The sequence below is a fragment of the Varanus komodoensis genome, unplaced genomic scaffold (assembly GCF_004798865.1).
Source record: "Varanus komodoensis strain SLA01 unplaced genomic scaffold, ASM479886v1 scaffold29_1, whole genome shotgun sequence".
NCBI classification, from domain to species: Eukaryota; Metazoa; Chordata; class Lepidosauria; order Squamata; family Varanidae; genus Varanus; species Varanus komodoensis.
In genome coordinates, this window is record NW_025335759.1 from 1,344,084 (window position 1) to 1,361,892 (window position 17,809).

The window sequence follows — 17,809 nt, forward strand, 5'->3', positions numbered from 1 at the left end:
CGACTCGGCTCTATTACGCAAGCACCTTGGGAGACGCGGACTTTTACCGTTTCTCGCGGTGGAGGCTGGCGGCTTTCGCGCATGCGCGTGGGAGAGAGAACGCGTCCTCCCGGGGCCTTGGAAGGTTGCAGGCTCTGCGCGACATTCTGACGTTCGGAGGGAGCCAGAAACACGTGTGGCAGTAGCTCTCCTCGGTTGCGACTTTACATGCAAAATATTTATTTATTTATTTATTTGAAGCCTTTCTATCCCGTCCTATAACGAAAAAAATCTCAAGATTGTTGAATATTATGACTTTCCTTTATTATCGGGGTTATTTGGGGGGTGCGGGGAAGGGATGACAGGATGCCGGTGGACAGAATGCTATATGGTGTGGGGAAGGGGGATAAGGAGGACTTTTTCTGCCTCTGGGAACCCCAGCACCTATGAAGGGGTCGCTCCATTATTATACATGTATTTATAGGCCCCTATAACTGCCGAGGCCTTCCTAGGCGGCTGCCTGGTAGGAGAGGCAGGACGGATGAAAGCAAGGGCTTCTCCACGCAGCAACTTGTTGAACGCCGTAATTCAAGGCTCGGGCTGTAGCAGTGGCTACCCATTTGGACATGGATTGGGCAAATGAGTGGAGAAGAAGGCTCCTGATGGCTTGATGCTTCCATCAGTATCAGAGGTAGGATGCTTATGTAGGCCAGTTGCTGAGGGACATGAGCAGGAGGCCTTCATCTCCTGCCTGTGGGCAACTGTTTGGCCACTGTGAGCAGAAGCCTGGACAAAATGGACACTTGGTCTGATCCAGCAGAGCCCTCTGATTCTGTTGGTGGTGGTGGTGGTGGTATTTTACAGTTGCTAAGGGCACAGGTGCAGTGGCAATCTACCATTTGCTCTGAATGCCTGCTTTCGACCCTCTAGGCCTGGTATGGGGTGGGGAGGGGGGAGGAAAGGAGGCTGGGACTCTGATCGGATCCTGTGTAAGGCCACAGCCACAGCCTCCTTCCTTTCCCCCCTTCTGAGGCCCCATGGCCCCTTGGCAAGTACAGCCAGTGCAGTTCCTTCTGTACCAGCTGCAAGGGTGATTGGAACTCCAAGGTATTCTTTGGCAGCACCCCAGATGTTGGGAGCCATAGAAGAAGGTACAGTTAGAGCACTGTATAGCGCTATGTTCAATGTGGCTCTCCCTCTAGTAAGTGTAAATGTGTTTAGGATTGTAGCCTAATGGTGTAGGCTTACACACACTTGCCTGGAAGCAAATTCCACTGAATTGATTGAAGCATACTTCTAACTAGACACGTATAGGATTGCACAGCAAAATGTCTTCATCCAAAGATAAGCTTTAAGTTCCTCTTACAGATATTTCATTGGGTAACTCTAGGTTTTCTATTCTTACTTTACACAGTGCTTAATATGAATTCTTCTGTCACATCCTGTCACCTCTTCAGTGCCTTTTTTTTTTTTTTTTTCAAACGAAGACCTCAAATGGGGTGGCCTTTCATTATAAAGTAGCACATTTTCAGCTGTACTACATTAATTTAAGGCCTTAACTTCTCTTAAGCCATTAAGGGTACAGTTACTGCATAACACTTCTTCCCTGCTTTTTCCCTCTTTGAGGAAACTTGAGTTGACTTACACGAGTCTCCTCTCCATTTTTATCCTAAATATGCATCCCTATGCATATTTAGACAGCTATTTCCACTGCCAACTAAATAATGCCAAAACTGAAGGCCTTTTTCTAGATTAAACATGTCTGCATTGTGCCCTTCAGCTGGCAGTCATTGCCACACCCTGGCAGCACTGAGTTTCATAAATTATCTGCTGAATGAAAAATTGCTTTCTCTTACTTGCCCATAAGCTACTGCCAATCAATTTCATTGGGTAAGCCTAAGTGTCATGTAGAAGGAAGACAACATAACTATATCTGTATCCACTTTCTTTACCCCATTAGTCATTTTATCAGATTGCCTGTTGTGTACATCTTTAGTCATCTTTCTAAACTAAAAAGCCTTAAATACTTGAGCCTTGGGGCCAGCTCTACCATTTGGTGTAATGAGGGAGTTCTCTTAGCAAAATAGGCAGGAGGGTGGCAGCAGCAGCAGTGTCTACATTTCCTTGGCCGTTCCTCCTGGCGCTTCCCTCCAACGTTGATTTCAAATGTTTTTCACCAGCCTTTCAGGACATGCTGCCCTGACAACACAGCTCTGTTGTTGTTATGTGCTGTCAAATCATCACCAGCTTAGGCAGCCCTAGGAGAGAACGCCCTCCAGAATGAGCTGTCCTTGCCAGCCCTGCTCAGCTCTTGCAAATGTAAGGCTGTGCCTTCCTTTATGGAATCAATCCATCTCCTGTTTCTTGGTCTCCCCCATTTCTGTTTTCAACTTTCCCTAGCATTATTGTCTTCTCCGGTGAGTTTTGCCTTCTTGTGATTTTCCCGACATACAACAGCTTGAATTTTGTCATTCTTGCTTCCAAAGAAGGTTCTGGCTTAATTTTGATCTAGGACCCACTTGTTGGTCCAGGATATTAACACATCAATTTTCACAAAGCAGCTTATAACATTACAAAAACACAAAGATACACATTACAATTACACAAGCATACACACCAGCATCACCTTCTTTTTCCTTTAGAGGTTGTGCATCGTCATGGTTAGGCCATCTTCAGATGTGGCTGCTCTAAACAATGATATTAGATTGCTCTATTTTTTAAGCACCAGATGTTGTTGGGGGGAAATGTGTTTTCAGGTGTGTTTTTTAAAGCCAGCAGTGATGAGCTTCAAAGGTGTGGGATCACACCGAGAAAGTCCCATCCCTTAGTATCCATCAGCTGAATGGTTCTTGCAGGTGGGCTACAGATGCTGATCTTAATGCTTGGACAGGTTCTTACAAGGATAGGCTGTCCTTCAGATAATCCGGTCTCAAACACTGATAGGATAGTGCTGCTCAAGTAATTTCTCCCAGGCATTTTTTTAAAAATCAGGGAAGAAAGCATGCTTAAACATGTAGGACATACTGTAGCTTATAGCAAATATTTATCTGAGGCCTCATTTTAGTTCCTTGGGTTAGCAGGGCACATATACATATTTGGCCCTATGAGAGGAGTTCAATGGGGATTCTCTTTCCTCTACAAAGTGATCGGAAATCAAGTGTCCCTTTAAAGTCATGTCCGTGTATATTCAAGCATACAGTACGCCTTGACTTGGGCAGGGTCATTTGCTGCTCTGTCTCAGGTAACAAAATCTTCTTGGTTGCCCATGTTTAGCTTTTCATTACAAGAAACTTGCCCAACCTCTTCAACCCTTTGGGTCACCTTTTCCAGCTCTGCAACATACTTCTCAAATCATAGAATAGTTGAGTTGGAAGGGGGCATGAAGGCCATTGGGTCCAACACCCTGCTGTTGCAGGACACCAGTTTAGACCATCCCACTCAGATGGCTGTCCAGTTTCTTTTGCATTGTCTCTAGTGTGGGAGAGCCCACATCCTCTCTAGGCAACTGGTTTCCCTATTATATTGCTCTGACAGTGAGGAAGCTTTTCCTGATATCTAGCCTGACTCTGGGTTGTTGCAGCTTGACTTGATTATTCTGCATCCTACACTCTGGCATCAGTGAGAAGAGATCTTGACCTTCCTCTTTGTGACAGCCTTTGAGGTAATTATAGAGGGGTATCATGTCCCCCCTCAGTCTTCTCAAGGCTGAACATGCCCAGTTCTTTCAGTCTTTCCGGATAGGACTGTGTTTCCAAACCCTGGATCCTTTTTGTTGCTCTTCTTTGGACCTTTTCTGCATCATTCTTAAATCTTGCTGCCCAGAACTGGACACAGTGTTCCAGATGAAATCTGACTAGTGAGGAGTATGGGGAACTACTACTACTCATGATGAGGAATTAATACTTCTATTAATGCATAGGATGGCAGCAGGTATCCTACTTTGCAGAAGTGGTTAGAGGAAAGTCCTGTTTGAGTGTTTCCTCTTTAGCTGTCCAGTCCAGGTCTAGTTTAAAGCTTAAGAAATAACGGCCTAAGAAAGCATAGCAGGAAAAAGCTTTGAAGGTGCCCATTGACAGTTAGCACCTGGAGTGCTTCCAGTTGAAGCTTTGTTCGTATGATAGGACTGCCTCATTTCCAGGATTTTACAGAGGGTCCAGACCATATTGTCTTTCATTGTCTTGTCATCCTCCTGTTTTCCTCCACCACTTCTTCCAACTTCTTGCTAGAAATAAATCTGGTAAAAGGATAAAAGATGGATTCACTGCAAAACGCCTTTTGATTGTTAGCATTGGAGCTGTCCATCTGAACACACTCCGAGGTAGCAGGCAGACACAGCTGGTTTGGACACAGTCTCCCCCACTATGTTGAGCTTTATTCTATTTCTATTTAAATGATAGGTCAGTCTTTCTAAATTTGCACCTATATGTTCGAAGGAGCACATGCAACCCAAATCACTGCCTTCCTTTTGTCCTCATTGTTTTGGAGATGCATTTCCTTTCTCTTTCTTTTTTGGTGATAAGTGATTGCCTTAAACAAGGAGACCAAATTAAACTGCGTAACTCTGGCCTCACAACTCTGGTCTCTCCTCCCAATTTTCTCATCAGATGGAAATTTATTTAATTTCTGTGCCACTCAATAGCCAAAGCTCCATATGAAGGATGATTAAACAGGAAGCTGTTTCTGGGATGTGAGCTGAAATATGTTGTCAGTTTTCATATCATGGAGGCATAACTTAATTTTCCAGAGATGTTTGAAACAAAACAGAAATTCTGGCAGCTGGGATTTTCTGAATCTTTAGCTATAACTTGCAGCGCAGGATTTGCAGAATAGCCAGTTGCTGCAACCAAGTTGTCAGTTGCAACACTGTGGAACCTGCATCATCTGCACCTCATTTTGTCTGTGAAGGTCAATTGCACAACCTGTAGGAAAATGCCAGAATGACAGTACCGGAATTACCTCGGACACACCCTCCTGAGGAATGCAGCTGAATGGGAGGCCGGATCCAGCAGCAGCCCTCACGTAAGCAGCGAACAGCGTTTACACTCTTCAGCCACAGCGAAGGGGATCCTTTAGTTAACACCCACATTGCTGCTTGGCTTGGAAGATGGGGAGGCTCCTGGAGCAGGAGAAGGAGATGCCAGGTCCGGCTATATCTGGGCAACCTTTCTAATTTGAAGTGAAATGGCCATTCGCTCACGTTCCTTTTTCATCTCTTCTTTGATGCCTCTTTTTCTATCAGGTATGTGACTACAATTATGTAATCTCAGTTCAGAGCGAGATGGCAAGGGGGTAGCAAACCAGCGGTTCCTGGCTGCCACTTAAAAGGGCAAATATATTCTGTATGCTCCAACCCGATAAAGGAATGCCTCTATTTTGCCTTGGGGAGGGGGGGCAAATTGAGAGGCGCCTTTAAACATTTTGTGAGTGCAAGTTTCCAAGATTCCCACTGTTCTGGGCAGCATCCACACCAGGGTACCCAGCCCAGCACTCAAAGGTGTGTTGCCCCCACCACTTTCCTCACTGCTTGTGAAGTCTGCCCACTCTTCCAGAGAGCCTCATACACATCACTCTTTTCACGTGGCTGCTGGCAGCAAGAAGCAACCCATATCTGGATCCTTCATGTGTATGTATACGTGTTTGTATACGTGTAGGTATGTATGTACACATGCATCTGTGAGCATGCCCGAGTATGGGGCTGATCTCTGAGTTACTGTCACATGCTGCCCTTTTGGCCAGAGATGTTGTGCTCTCCTAATCTTCACTGAAAGCTCTGCTGCTATCAGAGCGCTGCCAGTTTATTTTCTTTGCTTTTTTTTCTTTTTTTTCACAATTGCTTCTCAAAGGTAACAGAGAAAAATGCAGCACAGTAGCCAATATGTTATATTTTTTGCATCTCTGGAGATTCAGTGTGTGTGTGGGGGGGGGGTGTGGGAGGTGTCTGTTCCATTTTGTATGTAGGCCACTCATCCAGGTAATATTCACATCCAGGTGTGAACATTAAAATACCATCCTGCCAGTTCACATGCTGTAGTTGGTGAGATCCATTTTAAATCACATGATACGACAGGAGTGGGCAGAAAGTAGATCTAGGGTGACTCTGTGTTCTGTTTTACAAGTAATAAGCTTTCAATTTGAAGGATTGTCAGTGGTTTGAAGGAATATTCTGTTGGAAGGTTGTTCCGATCAAGCTTGGTTTAAAGTTCTGTTTTGTTTTTTTTATTAAGACCCTCCAGAAGGGAAAACATCAGGGGTTATGCAGCTGCCCATCAATCCAGTGTCTCCAAACTTTTCGGATAATGGGTATAGTTGGAATTCTGAAAGAGAGCCCTGGGTGCTCTCACACTATGAGTGCCTGGAAGGAGATTCGGTCTTAAAATGGCTGCCACCAAGAACAGGGGTGATTGCATTTTCCAGGTGGTAAACTGGTGAGCCTAAAAGAAAATAAACTAGCTGAATAATCTGAATACCAGGCAGAGCTGTGTTAGGATCTCCCAAACATAAGATTGCTCTTATGGACCCAAATAAAGATGGAGCCAGAGGCCAACACTTCACTTTGTAGCATGTCAGCCTCCCAGTTAAAAACCTTTTTTAAATTTAAAAACACATAATTTTTTTTAAAAAAATATATAATTTAAAATAAGCATTTCAGCTTTTTAGAATTAGGAGAAAACTGCAAAAGCAAGGAAACCGCTGAACAGTTGACAACCAGGCAAAGTGAGTGGAGCCAGGAAAAATAGCCCCCACCTGAGAGAGCTGGATTGAGTCCCCAAGCGCTGGAATTGACCCGGAAGCCTATGGCTAACATCTTTCATCTCTACCCAAAACACCCCTGACTGATGCTTATCTGACTTTCTTAGCCAAAGGTGGACTCAACAATGCTTGCCTATGTCCCGTCAACAGAGCAATCCAGTGGTCACCCCAACCTCAACCCCTTCCTAATAGCTCACAGAGTTAATTCGTTTTTTTCTCTCTGTGTTGCCTAGTGATTTCTTGCAAAGGTTCACTACTGCCAGCACCTCAGAATGTCACAATTCTGTCCACCAACATGAAGCACTTTCTGCTGTGGAGCCCGGTGAGCGTCCCTGGAGAAGCTGTAAAATATTCTGTTGAGTTTCAAGGGTAAGTTTCCTTGAAATGTCTCTCCCACCTGAAATGTGGTTTGATGGAGGTGAATATAAACATTCCTATAATATTTATTTCTAGAATAATAATATAAATTCTAAATATACTATAGATATGCCACAGGTCTTTAAAAAAGTATGGAAGGCCCACATCAAAAAGGTGCAATGTGGAAGAAGATCTAGAAAGTTTCGCACTCAGTTGTAATGGGATGTACAGTAGGATTATCCAGTGAACATGAATAGATAAAAAATACTTCTTTAGACAATCTATTGTATTAGTTGCATTTCTTCAGTTAATCTACTGCATTTGTTTCTACATGATGGTTAGGGCATTCTACAAGATAGTGGTCACCCCCCTAAAACCGTTCTACACAAAGCATTTATTGTGCATCTGTGATTCCTTATTTATGGGTGTTTGCAGGCTCTTTAGACGACGTCGTGATCCTTCAGCTTTGCTTCTGCATCTTTGTAGCATTTTTTCATTTTTTATAGCATGGGGAAATGGGATATTTTATTAGAACGGGGGAAATAGTCCTGTTTTTCTTTGAGCTATTCCATTGTAGCCCAGCTCTGCCTAGAGGTTATATAACAGAAAAGCAGGAACAAAAATGCTCTTTGTGCAGGGCTCGGATCTCATTGCTGACATTCAGATGACACTCAGCTGAGAAGATAGAGCAATGAACTGCCAAACGCAGAAACACCAGCTGATGGCTTTGAAAGGGGATTAGACAAACTTATGGAGGACAAGCCTGGCATGGCGTGCTGATCGTGATAGCTGCATGCTTCCCTCTCCAGGATCAGAAGCGGCCTGCCACTGAACGCCACTCCAGCGGAGCGGAATGCCAGTCCAAGCGAGCAACAGCAATAAGGGACTTGTGTCTCCATGCGTTGTTTTGCTTGTGGGCTTTCCAAAATTGTCTGGTTGACTGCTGAAGGAACTGGATATTGAACTAGATGAGCCTTTGGTCAGCTCCATCAGGGCTGTCCTTATGTCCACAGCAAGCTTTTGACTAACTGCTGGTGTACCTGTGACTCTGTGTAGTGGAGGGCCTACCCTACTCGTTAAGCCAAGCAAAATTCCCCCATGGCTTGGGATGCAGGATACCATTCCTCACAGAACAGCAGAATGAAGTGGTAGAATCCTGAGGTGATAAAGTGTACTGCATTACTCTGAAGGCATACCACTTTTTAATGCTTCCCATCTTTTTAAAAAGAAAAAAGGAAAAAATCCTGCAAGTGAAAGAGGGCATATAAGGAAGAGAGCTTCTAGCCTGGCTCCCTATGAGGTGTTGTAGTTGCCTGCTTGGAGTGAGTTGTTCTTGTAAGGTGGAGTTTAACCATGTCCCACCAGCATTCTGGGGTTGTGCAGGCCCCTCTATAATTGCAGATCTCTGCCACTGCATTCTGCTGCATGCATAGAGCAGGTTGTAGCTGTTGTGTTACAAGAAACAATGTGAGAAAGTGTGGGGGAAACCCTGTGCCCCAAACAGGTTTGTCTGCCCTTGGACTTCATCATGTCATAACACGCATGAATGGGTATCGCTGGCAAATACCGTAGATACTGTACAGGTGTTTGCTTCTGGGATGGGAGATTCACCCTAGAGTGTACAGCGAGCAGTTATGCCCAGTTTTGCTCCACAACTTGAATAACTGAATTGTGTAAGGAATGCATGGATTGTATCCAATGTTGGTGCTACATGGAATAGATCCTTTGAATGAATTGGATCGAAGTTATACTAACCCTGGATACAACACTAGGAAAATACAGTTGGACCATTACTGTCACCAGTAAAATCTTGCTGGGAAGGCAGTGGTGCTCTGGGAGTGGGTGGCCATCGTCTTCTGAGCTGGGCACAAACGCAGTCAGGCAAAGCACCCAATAGGGAAGTGGAGGCGCACTTCAGGCAGCCGAATCTGGGCTAGCATAAGGCCACCAAATTCTCATTTATATGATGTATTATCTTTTTCTCACCATGGGGGCCACCATGTGAATTTTCCACTACAGGCATCACAGTGTAGCAGGGCATTTCTATGGACAGCCTTTGTGTTGCCTTTGTCTTCAGACAACAAACTTCTGTTCATTGTGTGACAATATGTTGAGGGAAGACTTGTGTGGATGGTTACTGAAATAAAACAAAAAATATGGGAAGAAATTAGGCAAATTTGGAAAGGATGGCATGACTTCAGGCTTCTGGGGTCTGCTTGCCATACTCCCCCTAGAATGCCTAAAAGCACCCAATGGCAGATGGGTAGCCCCAAATTCGTTGTGGTGGCTCAGGAAGTTGATTCAGCAATCTGCTAGACCCTCTGAGATGAACCCTGGAATGACCTTGATACAAAAGTCCAATTCTGTTTCAGAGTGAGGAGACTAGATACTCTGACGCAATTTGCAAAGGTTGGAACCTTTTTGCTGCTTTTCTTAAATTATGCAGAGTCAGAAACCCTTGTTGATCTATTACTGCAAATCATTCAGGACCTGCCATTGCATCCTGGTCTATCTGCTGCCCACTGCTGGGTGTAGGGCCTGCCGTTTATTCTTTGAGGACCATTCTAGCTGCCATGTCTTACTATGAGAGCCCATTATCAGACCATGTAGGCAGTCTAGCTTAACCTGGAGTTGCAGCAAACACTACTGCTGCAAATTTAAAGCACACACAAAACATCCCAAGGATGGAGGTTGACCAGGAAGCGACTCTTGATCCTCTGAGGCAAAAGCATTCAAGGATCAGCATTCTCTGCAGAGGCTACACTGTAGCCTTCCTCCTAAATTTGTCCGTTGCTTTCCTTAGGGAATATGAGCGGAACTACACCAACGACACCTGGATTCCCATTGGAAAGTGTACAGGCATTAGCGTCACTCAGTGTGACATCACAGAAGATGTTTCTGCCACTGTACCATACAATCTACGGGTTAGGGCAGCTCTGGGGACCCAAGCCTCACACTGGGCCAGCCTTGATAGCTTCTTCAATCGCATCACAAGTAAGTGATCTTGGGAAGACTGAGTTCCTCATCCGTTGCAGCGTCTCCTTCCAGCTTTACTAGAGCCGTTCATAGTGGTGAACCTGTTTTGCGGATGGAGCGCAGTGCCATAGCTAGCTCCTGTGAAAGCTCAGGTATAGCTTTTTTCACAGCTCTGCAAAGGTCAAGACTGACACAGACATTCACTGTCTTAGACCTACTTATTTAATAACTATCCTGCCCTCTATACTGATGCTCAAGCCATGAGTGCCATACAGTTGTTTATGTAGACAAAACAGTATCACCAACACACAAAAGGAAGATGTCAACACGCTTTGGGAACAACCAAGGTTTGTGGAAGTCCAAACAATCTTTAGGGGAAAAAAGAAAATAATGCAGGGGAGACTCAAAATGAGGACTGCGTGCACTCACTGTCCACAAATGCTAGCTGACTGTTTCTGGGGAGGAATAAAATGGAAAGGATTTTTCAGAAGTCCTGAACAGTGTCCACCCAATTTTAGCATTTAGCTAGTAATGGAAGTTGCGCCTACACGGCATGGAACATGTAGCTTGTTCATCACATTTTCATGGTATCATTTCTAGAACAATCCGGACTAGTCTAGACTTCCCTTACCCCCCAATGATTGCTGGTAGGGACTATTAGTGCAGAAGAAACCTGCAGGCAAAACATTATTTCTACAGTGCAAGAAACATTTCAAGTCTATGCAGGTTTCTTAAATGTCTGGTGCTGGTAATAGAATCCAATTTCCACTCCACCTTAGCCCTGAGGTGCTTGTATGAGAAAAACAAAAATGGATCTTGAGAAATGGAGGTCAGAGGTAACACTTCAAAATGCCTCTACAGGATGACTCTTCACAAATTAAGCCCATCACTGCTGAACAGGAAGTGTTCCAGAAGGAGACCACCATTCTTAGGCCAAACTCAATAAAAAGTTGGTGATCCATGATCAGGTCTCCTGTCTTTATCTATTATGCAGCTGGCTGAAGAGGCAAATTAGGGCAGGACCACAGCATTGCAGGAGACAAAAAAGAGTGAGAGGATGTAGGGCCCATACTCCCAGATGGACATCTGGCCTTCTTCCAAGCTACCCTGTGAACATGTCTTGGGTAAGCTTTGGAGGTTCTGGGAGTATTATGCAACTTTGGATCCTTCTTTTCTTGAGCTGGGAAGTGAGATGGATGTAAATCAGATTATGGGTATGTGTGTCTTTATCACAGCATCCCTCACTCCACCTACATTGACTGTCAGTGCTGCTGGATATCATTTGCTTGTGGAGCTTGAGCACCTAGGGCCTGCCTTTGAATTCTGGATATATTACTGGAGGAAGGACCAAAAGGACAAGGTATGTTTGGTCTTGCAGCCGCTGTGCAAATGCAAGACTGGTTATATTGAAAGGGAGAAAAGTGAATTTATGAGGCAAGATCTAATGGTTAGGCCATCCCAAAGTTCTGACAATACTCTGAACCTCACTATTGTTACGGGGTAGCAGGACAAATGATTCATGAGGCAGCTTCATCCTAATACTTTTTCACAATTCTCTGCAATATACCATTGTCTGATGAAGGGCAGGATCATTTTGGTTCCTGCCTAGAGCAATACAGTTATCCTGCTTGGGGACTCAGTCTTCCAAGGATCATCTCCTACAGGAGCCTGTCTTCTCACTAGGGGTGCTAGAGAAATCAGCAATCAGTTCAATGAGCTTGGATTTCTGTGAATGTGACCTGCAGATTCTGCAATTTACTGGGCTTTTTTTAAAAAGTCTCACAGATTTTGCAGATTTCCTGGCCATTGTTTCACTTTGAAGGGGGATTCACTCTAATATTCATAAATTAAGTGCACAACTGCACATTAATTGATGAAAAAGAGGACTGTAACGGAATTAAGGCAAGTAAAACAAAATGCTTCTTTAAAAAAGAGACAGTGCTGATGATGAATTCCAGAATGAATGGCACCTGACAATCCCTTTTACACAAATTGAACAAATTTACCAAAATATGTACATTTTTCCTTCTACTGCCTTCATTATCCAACGCTGCACTTCACTCCACCCCTCCTTGCTCACTCGCTCGCGCTCTCTTCCCCCCTCCCCCTCCATACATTGCCTAATTTTAGAAAAGCTTCATCATACTTTAGTAATTCTTACCCTCTAAACTAAGTTGTAGGCGTTCCCAGGGATTTTTAAGGATATCCTGTCAGATATCCATGCATCACCATTTACCACACTCAACAGGTTCCCTGACCCTCTATGTAGCATTCTCAGGAGGGTGAACAGTTTTTGTGATATGGGGGGGGGGACATCTGATTCCACTGGTCGCCTTGCAATTATGCACCTAAATCTGGATTTAACCCTATATATAAAACCCTATTTTTCTAGGGTTTATCCCAGAGGCTTACAATGAGATAGTATCAAGTCTGGTAAAGTAAATTAAAATTGACTATAGCAAAATTAAAATTTTCCTTGGTCATCTGTTTTAACAGAAAGGTCATGTCCATCTTCCCAGCCTTCAGAACATTTTCATTTTCAGGCTGCTATTGCTAGGTGCCTCTGTTTTAGAGTGAACAACAACTCAAACAAACCACAGTTCTGGTTTCAGACATCACAGTAAGCCATGGTTTAAATAAGTGAACAACTAATCATGGATTCTTTTTGTGGTTTACAGCTGGTTGACAAACCATGATTTGTTTGTGGGGAAGAGTTCAGACATAATGTCAGTTTTTACCAAAGCATGCCATAGTTTAACATTATGTATAAACCAGGCTTCAGAATACCAGTTGCTGGGAGACAAAAGAGGGGAAGGCTACTTCCACAGACATTGTGGCTAGTAACTTCCAGAAGTTTCACACCTTCCCTATAGCATGGACCGTGATCTAATCTTGTTCCATTTGTCTTAATGTACTACTGCTATTTAACTTTCTATAACAGACTAATGGGCTGATTAAAAATAAAAGGAAGAGTGGAGAAGGTTTTCTGTCTTGAATTTACTTGCAAACACTCTAATGTTTATTTTTAATTTGTTTTGTTTTTTGGTGGGAAAGTGATTGTTTCAGTCAAATAATTAAATCACAAGAAATCATTCAAATTGCTGAATTTGCATTTGGAAATCTTGCTGAAACTCCACATTTGTGAACAGTTTTGTTTGAGCTCAGGTACTTGTATGCCTTGCGTGTCCTTAGAGTTTTGGCTGCATCACACAAACATGGTGTGGATGTTTTTCTTGTTTAACGATAGTATTTGTTAACATGTGGGTCTTACAGAGAAAGACAAGGCAGGATCACACCAGGCTAAGGTATCTTATGCTTGAAACTCCTTTTAACCCCAATTTCTCTTCTCACCCTGGATTTGTTTAAATTAGGTATACTGTAAAATGGTGAGAAACAGTAGCATGACTATACATCTGGAGAAAATGGAACCCAGTGCAGAATACTGTATCAGAGCCCAGACCTATGTTGAGGCCATTAACCGGAGCAGCAATTTCAGTGAGGTGCAGTGTGTGAAGGCTGAAGGTAAGAGCAATACAGGACTGGATGGAGCCTTGTACTCCAGCTAGTCTAATTCTTTTCCCGATGCTGGACATCTGAGGACCAGAGCATCCCTGACAGAAGGCTATCCAGTCTCTGAGGACCCCCATGAGAGAGAGCCCCCCACTTCCCCAAGTAATTGCTTCAATTGTCAAACTGATCTTGTCCTCAATACATTTTTTCTGATGTCCAACTGAAAACAACCCTCCTATAAGTTATGCCTGTTTGATTTAGTCCTGTGCTTTGGTGCTGCTCTGAACATTTTTACCTGTTTTCTTTGATGGTCTTTCAGGTATTCGGAGACTGTTTTCATTTGCCACTCTAAGTTTTCTATTTTCTACTTCCTTCAGCCATTAAGACTTTTATTATATGCTTCTCTTTATGGCTGTTTTTGGAGTTTTTGAATGATATTGTGACCTTCCAATTTCACTTCTGTATGAAGGTTTTTAGTGCAGGGAAAATGCAGCATTGTGAAAGCAAAAGAAAGTGTGATTGCTTCATGTGCATTTGCACTGTTTCCCTATCTTACAGTGCTGTCTAGAGATTAAGTACTGGAAAAACAGCAAAGGAAAAGCTCATTCTTGCAAAGTGCCTGGCTCTCAGTTCTGCCATGAAATTGAAAGTTGATGCAGAGGATTAACAATTTTGTACACAACAGCTCTTCCTCGTGAGATTAGTTTTCCATTGCTTTCATTCATAGTCAGCCATATTGCTGATGAACTCTGCAGAATTCATTCCAGTGTGGCTCCCTTTCTTAAAATTGGTACCCAAATGTGGTTCTCACCTGAGAGGGCAGAAATTATGCTCTCTTTCATTATCACAATCCAAAAATATCCAAAAATTCACTGAAAATGCTGGAGCAGGAGGTCACTTAAATTCAATAATTCCAGATATTTGTGACCCTTTGATAGCTATCTGAAAAGTAACTAAAGGCACCATCCTACACAAGTAGAGAAAGAAAATAGGCCGATAATTTCTAACATGCCCCAGACAGCATAGGTATCTCATTCAGTTACTGCTCCAAATTTCACATTTAACACAAATACACATCACCCAAACTCAACTATATTTGTATTTTCATCCCACTAAAACCCAAAGTATGTGACATGTCTCAGGCTTTCTGTCCATCTATGCCAAACTGGTATTGATTTTGCAGGATAGAAATTATGGAATCCACTGCTGAGATGGGACAGCAAATTCTGAACCAAATGTCATTGGAGAAATGTGAAAAGTCTAAAATCTGTTTAAGATGCAATGCTGTTTTGATTTGCAGGTCTCTTAGGGCGTGATTCCATTGTGGCATTCTGTTCTCTCCATAACTCACCTCTTTTGCCTCCAGACAGCAGAGCCGTATGGGTGACCTTTGCCCCATTCTTCTTGGCTGCCTTGATTGCAATTATCTTGGTGCTTCCTTGGCTGACCTGGAAAACCTGCCGAATCTGCCAGTATTCCTGCTGCCCAAATGTCGGCTTGCCAGACACTTTGGTAAGAAATGCTTTGGAGCACAAACTGGGCCTTGACCCATCTCCCCCAAGAAGGTAGACATGCCCTGCTTTACAAAGCCATGGACTGAAGCCACAGACCTCCAGAGGCGCAGTGAGATTCAGGACAAAAGAAGGAAGTACATAATTAAACTACATACTGATGGCCACCAATGTGGATGATTTCAGTGTGATTTCAAAGGATTGCTAGCCAAATTCATGGAGGAAAAGAGGTTTTCAATAAGCACTAGTCACAATGGTGATACCTCTGGTATCAGAAGCAGTAACCCCCCTTTATATTAATTGTCAGGGAAGAGAGCTAGACCTTTGGCATCTCTATGTCTGTTACCTGTGGCTGATTATGTAATCCATGAGTGGAGATCAGTCATTAAATGCTAGAGTGAAGCATTCCTATTTGTAAATCCTTTCATATAAGAAAACAGTACTTCTGATAAAATAAAAGCAATGGCTTATAATTGGTAGATGATGTTAATTCCTTTACCTCTGGTCATACCTAGCTTTCCTGGGGGTCCCAATCCATATGAATATGAGCAGCAATCACAACACTATAGCCTGGGTGTTACAAGCTGGTTTTGTGTGACTTCATCTGTTGTGAAAAGTAACGAAGTATTGAGCAAGAATCAGGGCCAGCCCTACCATTAGGCCTTAGGCAGTTGATTTGAGGTGTCATAAAAAGGCAAAAATTGTTATTATTTTTTATTTGCTGCATTTTTTTCCAGCCAGGGTGTGTACTTGTGGGATTGTCTGCCTTAGATGGCTAAATAATCTGGGGAGCTTTGGGTACTATGGGTACTTACTTCTGTGTTTCAGGCAACAAAATATCTTGGACTGGCCCTGGTTTTGATTGGAATCTTTCCCCAGATACCACTGGGAATCCTTTCTCAAGTCACTGATCTGATCTATCAGCAGTAGGCAGCAACACAGGTCTGAGGTTCCTGCTCACACAAAGTTCTTTGCTCGTTCCAGCAAAGGCTGGACGTGAATGAGACTTCAGACGTTCCTCCAGCCAGTTTGCCTCTCCTAAGTCAACCTGCACTTAAGAATATAAGCCTTTCAAAGGCAGATCTGCTGAGCAAAGACAAGCACTTCTGGCATGCCCTAGTGCCATTGGGCAGCATGAGGGAGTGGACACACTCACCTTCTCAAGCCAATCCTCAAGCTTTTCAGCCTTTGACACCATACTGTTTTTCCCCCGTCTAGAAACTTACTGAATCACCTACTAGGATCCTAAATTACAGAGGCGACGAGATGGAGATATGTGATGAGCATGTGCAAGTGATAGCCCGTGAAGAGCTTCTCCTCCATTTTTGGATTCATGACACCCTTTAAAATCGCATTCACACTGAAGATGAAAATTGCAAAATAAGACCACAAATCCTACTCATCTCTTTGCCCAATTGGGCACACCCTCCTTTCCGTTACTGAGAATGAGCTACTGAGGTACTAAAAATACAAGAGTTTGCTTTATTCAAAGGAAAAATCACCATGTGGTTCCTGCCCTCAGAGTTTAGACAGATCATCTGTCCATCTGTCTGACAGAACCACAGCCAAGCACATGAATAAAAACAGGTACCATATTCATTGCTACTTACCATGTGCTTGATTTAGGAATGGTTCCAATGTATTGGGTTTTGTTTGTTCTTGCATAAAGGGGTAATCTTGGAGGTCCTATTTCTGGGATCATCAAGAAGGGCTTTCACAGTGAGTATTCACTTTATGATTGGTCTCAACAGTCAGACAATCTGTGCTTCGTTTCTCAGACTAGAGAAAGTCAACAAACAGTGAGTGCCAGAACTTTGGGCTGAAGTAGGACAGATGTTTTACATGCCAATAATTTCAGAGGGTGGGTCAGTCTACAACCATTCCTTGGCAAACAGATCACGAGAAACTATTCATGGCGGTACAGGCATGCCATACGTTGCTGGAAATCACTCGGCGAAACAAGAGCTTCCCTTCGATGCAAGAATGTGGAACGTGTAGTCCTTCAGATCTTTAGGGACTATAAACAAATTATCCTCTTCAGCACTACTACTACCATAAATCATATTGCACTAATGTCAGCAACCCCTAGCATAATGTCAAAAGTATTTGCTGGCACTACAGGTTTTCCCATTGCACCAGCAAGCACTATTAGCCTTGCACTGGAGGTCACTGGAGGTCACTGAGGTTGGCAGTAGTGTCAAATCAGTTCTAGCCAGCCTAGTCAATGTGATGGATAATGCAAATTACAGTCCCAACAATATCTGGAGGGTCACACATTCCCCATCCTGTCTTTAATATATAGAATCGTACAGAATTGGCAACACATGAACTTTTGTCTGCTTTGCTTTCCAAGCTTAGTTCCCACTTTTTCAAAGATGACTACTGTCAGTTCTCATATCTGAGAACTGTAGGAGCTTTTTCTGTCTAATTACACACAAGATCACACCTTTAACCACTTGCTGCAAAAACTGAAGTTTGAAAAAAGTTATGTTTCTGGAGATGTTTAAATGAAGCATTGCAAAGGTTTTGTATTTTTCTTTGGAGATTTTTAAAAAAACCATACATGGCACTGAATTGCTCAGTATACATAACTGAGCTCTAATTTGTTGTACAGATGACTGTATGGCTGCACATGTGACGATTATGTTTTGTTCACAAACTCAGGGGTTTACTACTAAGAGTCTGTATATTTTCAATGTCGATCATAAAACTTACATATCTTTAAA

At 43.2% G+C, this 17,809-nt stretch overlaps 1 protein-coding gene across 2 annotated transcripts; it reads left to right on the forward strand.

The window, feature by feature from the left end:
- Positions 1 to 115: 115 nt before the first annotated feature.
- Positions 116 to 17,809, forward strand: IL20RB (interleukin 20 receptor subunit beta). Of its 2 annotated transcripts, XM_044435140.1 has the most exons (8): positions 116 to 670; positions 4,885 to 4,998; positions 6,963 to 7,098; positions 9,890 to 10,080; positions 11,298 to 11,422; positions 13,434 to 13,584; positions 14,939 to 15,084; positions 16,302 to 17,809. In XM_044435140.1, the coding sequence occupies exons 2-8, from the start codon at positions 4,968 to 4,970 to the stop codon at positions 16,428 to 16,430; spliced, it is 909 nt and encodes a 302-aa protein (XP_044291075.1). In that variant the 5' UTR covers positions 116 to 670; positions 4,885 to 4,967; the 3' UTR covers positions 16,431 to 17,809. The 2 variants fall into 2 exon arrangements, with proteins under 2 accessions (XP_044291075.1, XP_044291073.1); XM_044435138.1 differs by lacking the exon at positions 116 to 670 and having other exon boundaries at positions 3,862 to 5,218.

Coding starts and splice junctions, on each gene's coding strand:
- IL20RB (XM_044435138.1), top strand. CDS start 5,161: ATGGCCATTCGCTCACGTTCCTTTTTCATCTCTTCTTTGATGCCTCTT. Junction 10,081..11,297: donor CTTCTTCAATCGCATCACAA/GTAAGTGATCTT, acceptor TCTTTATCACAG/CATCCCTCACTCCACCTACA. Junction 11,423..13,433: donor GGAAGGACCAAAAGGACAAG/GTATGTTTGGTC, acceptor TGTTTAAATTAG/GTATACTGTAAAATGGTGAG.